Source organism: Aplysia californica, unplaced genomic scaffold (assembly GCF_000002075.1).
Source record: "Aplysia californica isolate F4 #8 unplaced genomic scaffold, AplCal3.0 scaffold01252, whole genome shotgun sequence".
NCBI lineage: Eukaryota > Metazoa > Mollusca > Gastropoda > Aplysiida > Aplysiidae > Aplysia > Aplysia californica.
Window position 1 is genome coordinate 83,830 of NW_004798522.1, and position 3,924 is coordinate 87,753.

At 45.2% G+C, this 3,924-nt stretch overlaps 1 protein-coding gene across 1 annotated transcript in view; it reads right to left on the reverse strand.

Moving 5' to 3' along the window:
• Positions 1-3,924, reverse strand: part of LOC101861557 (mucin-5AC) — a gene marked incomplete at both ends in the record, with an annotated part of 27,412 nt that overhangs the window by 17,892 nt on the left and 5,596 nt on the right. Inside the window, 3 exon segments of the mRNA XM_013090392.1 lie at positions 594-700; positions 1,448-1,597; positions 2,344-2,470. Coding sequence (XP_012945846.1) covers positions 594-700; positions 1,448-1,597; positions 2,344-2,470 — 384 coding nt within the window.

A 3,924-nucleotide genomic window follows, 5' to 3' on the forward strand; every position in this document is an offset into this window, starting at 1 on the left:
GGGGGGGGGGAGATAAGGGAAATAGAATTTTTACGGCAAAGAATGAGTAAACCACACTAGAGGGATCACCAAATATGCACAAGATGAGGTGAGGTGAGACGAGACAAGATAAGATGAGGTGAGGTGAGAGGAGACAAGATAAGATGAGGTGAGGTGAGAGGAGACAAGATAAGATGAGGTGAGGTGAGAGGAGACAAGATAAGATGAGGTGAGGTGAGAGGAGACAAGATAAGATGAGGTGTAGCAAGCCTAGGTGAGATGAGATGAGGTGACATGAGGTGAGTTTTTAATTTAAGAGAGATTTTTACATCACTTGCAAAGCAAATAGGTTAATATAAGCACTGAATTGAAAACAACGAGTAAACCACACCAGAGCGCCTGCCAACCACCCATGAGATGAGGTGAGATGAGACAAGGTGAGATGAGGTGCAGTAAGCCAAGGAGAGATAAGATGAGATGGGATAACCCCACCCCCCTTCCCCACCCCCTCCCAACCAGCACACACACACACACACACACACACACACCCAGCACACACACATCACCCACATAATGTAATCAAGACAGGTAGTTAGCACAGTGCAGTGACTCACGTTTTATCAATGACCACAATGACGTCACCCGTCTTGTAGTAGATGTAGCCTTTCTCCACAGTGGGGCTTGGGTAGTCCTTGAGGGCCTTCACTTGGGTGGGGCGTAACTGTGGCAGATAGCAATACAACAATACTGACAACCTTTATCAACAACAACAATATCGACAACCTTTATCATCAACAATATCGACAACCTTTATCTACAACACCAACAACAATATTGACAACATTTATCTACAACACCAACAACAATATTGACAACCTTTATCTACAACACCAACAAAATTAACAACCTTTATCAACAACACCAACAGGAACAGCAACAACAACAACAATATAGACAGCCTCTACTATTTGTGGCAGTATAAATTTTGATTGATAACAACAAGACCACAGACAGCATCACCACAACACCACCGCCAGGAACAACAATAACAATATGAACTATCAATCTTGCTATGGCAGTTCGCTTCTGGACCGACAACAATAACACCACCTAAATCACAAACCCCAACAATGATGAAATCAAAAACAAATCTGACTGTGACAGTTTGTTTCTGGAATGACAACAACAACTACAACACGACCACCAACAAGCACCCCACTTGAGGCAGTCGGAGCATTATGCTGGCAAAGGTAGGCCTGTCCTGTGGCTGATATGACAACAACAACACCTCAAACCACTACCAACAACGACAACAACAATACCCCCACCACCAATGACAACAACAATACCCCCACCACCACCACCACCACCAACAACATCAATACCACCACCAACAACAACAACAATACCCCCACCACCACCAACAACAACAACAACACCACAACAACCACCACCAACAAACACCCACTTGAGGCAGTCGGAGCATCATGCTGGCAAAGGTAGGCCTGTCCTGTGGCTGGTTTGTCCAGCATTCTTTCATCAGGCTGTAGTAGTCCTGTGTGCACAGGTCGGGCTGCTCCAGACGCTGCTCGCTGGGAGGGGAGATGGCCTCCAGGACCTGGTCACAAGCACAGACACACAGGCACAGAAACACACACACAGTCAGGTTTTAGTTGGAGTAAACAGAAGAATATCAATACTATATGAATTTTTAAAAATATTAGTAAGCGTTTTATGGCACTTGCAACACAATAAGGTCATATAAGTGCCGATGATTAGAGGTGTTACAAGAGAGTAACAAACACAAAAAAGAAGAAGGGGAGAGAAAGACGATAGATGTTTGATAGGAAAGAAGAAGCAAACCACACCACAGCACCTGTCAACCACCCACACAGAAACAGGATTAACTTGGAGTAAAGAGAAGAATATCAACACAATATGAATACCGGTCATTTAGCGCTGGAAAAAAGTAAGACAAACAGACAGAAACAATGGATGGAAAGATAAGAAGTAGGACCAACCATTGGTGCTTTCCAACCACCCACAAAGAAAAAGAGAGAGAGACAGAGATAGCCAGTTAGAAACAAGCCTATAGCCTAAGGAAAACATGTTGATGTACAAGCATATCATCGCAATAACCGCCACATAGTGCTGAGAAAAAGCAAAACCAACGGAAACAGAGGAAAAGAAAATAAGATGTAGAACCTACTTCTCTCCTTGTCCCTTTCTATCTTTCTCTCCTTATCCCTCTCTACTTCTCTCCTCACCCCTCAACCCCCAACCCCCTACACACACACACATTCGCATCCCCATCCCCCCCCCCTCTCTTGCCCGATCCCCTAATAATCATCAATCCTGCCTCACCTGTTGGCCATTGAGTCCGGCCCAGGGCTGGAAGCCGTATGTGAAGAACTCCCACAGCATGACACCGAAGGCCCAGACGTCTGAGGCTGAGGTGAACTTGAGGAAGTTGATGCACTCCGGGGCACACCTGTGGGTGAATCCACGACATATTTTGACCGCACTGTCCAGTTTAGTTTAGTTTTAGTAAGAGTTTTACTGCACTTGCAACACAATAAGGTCATATAAGTGCCGAAGATTAGAGGTGTTACAAGAGAGTAACAAGCACAAAAATGAAGGAGGGGAGATAAGGACGATAGATGTTCGATAGGAAGGAAGAAGCAAACCACACCAGAGCACCTGCCAACCACCCGCACTGTCCAGTTTGACACTACATGTCATGGGACAGAAGGCGGAATATTCCAAGACGAAGGGTCAGTATGGGAATGATCAGAAATATTCAAGACAATTAATGGGAAATATTCAAGATGATGGGGCCATTTCAGAGCTGATGGAACATTTTTTGGAAGGAACGAAGGAGCAAACTACACCAGAGCACCCACCAACAACCCACGGGTTTGGGTTAAAGCAATAGTAAAGAAAAGAACTTCAAATACCATACCGACCATTGAGTGCAGAAACGAATAAGCAAGAAAGACAGAAAAAAGACAGAAAGAATAGAAGAAGTACCTACCAATGGTGTATCCCAACAAGAAGGATAGACTAGCAGGAAGAGCAAAGACAACTTGTCACTCACACCATAGGTGATTCTTAACTGTTCCCACTTCCTCTCTGTTCACTTTCAGACTCTTTCAGAAGGAAGCGTATTTTATCTCTTTCTAACACACACATACATACACACAACCAGACACACACACACACATATACATGCAAACACACACACACACACAGACCAGACACACACACACATACATGCAAACACACACACACACACACACAGACCAGACACACACACACACATACATGATAACACACACACACCTCTCTCTCTCTCTCCACTCTCTTTCTTTGACACATTCTCCCTCTCCCCCCCCCCCCCTGTCTCTGACTCTCTTTTTCTCTCCTTCACTCCCTCCCCCCCTTCACTCTCTCCCCCTTCCCTTCTCTCTCACACACAAAAAGACCAAAAAGTGACATGTTCCTCCCAAATTCCTCTCTGCCCCTAGACATGTCACAACAAACAAGGACCTCTAATTCCCACGACAATATTTGTACAAGGAAGGAGATAGGGAGAGACAGAGACAGACAGAGAGACAGAGAGAGAGAGAGACAGAGAGAGAGAGAGAGAAAGACAGAGATGCAGGAGGTAGAGGGAGGGAGAGAGCCATGGAGAGAAAAAGATAGCCAGAGAGAGAGAGAGAGAGAGAGAGAGAGAGAGAGAGAGAGAGAGAGAGTGAGAGGAGGGGTGGATTGGGGATTTTGGATGAGGTGTGAGGGGTTGAAACGGAAAATGCGTTGGAGAGAATTTAGACAAAGGCTTCCTAAAAGGTGTGAGAATGAATCTATAGAATATGATAGCGGGGGGTGGAAGATGGAAGACGAAAAACAGTTTGTCGAATGGGAGGACGGGCGATATGAGGACGG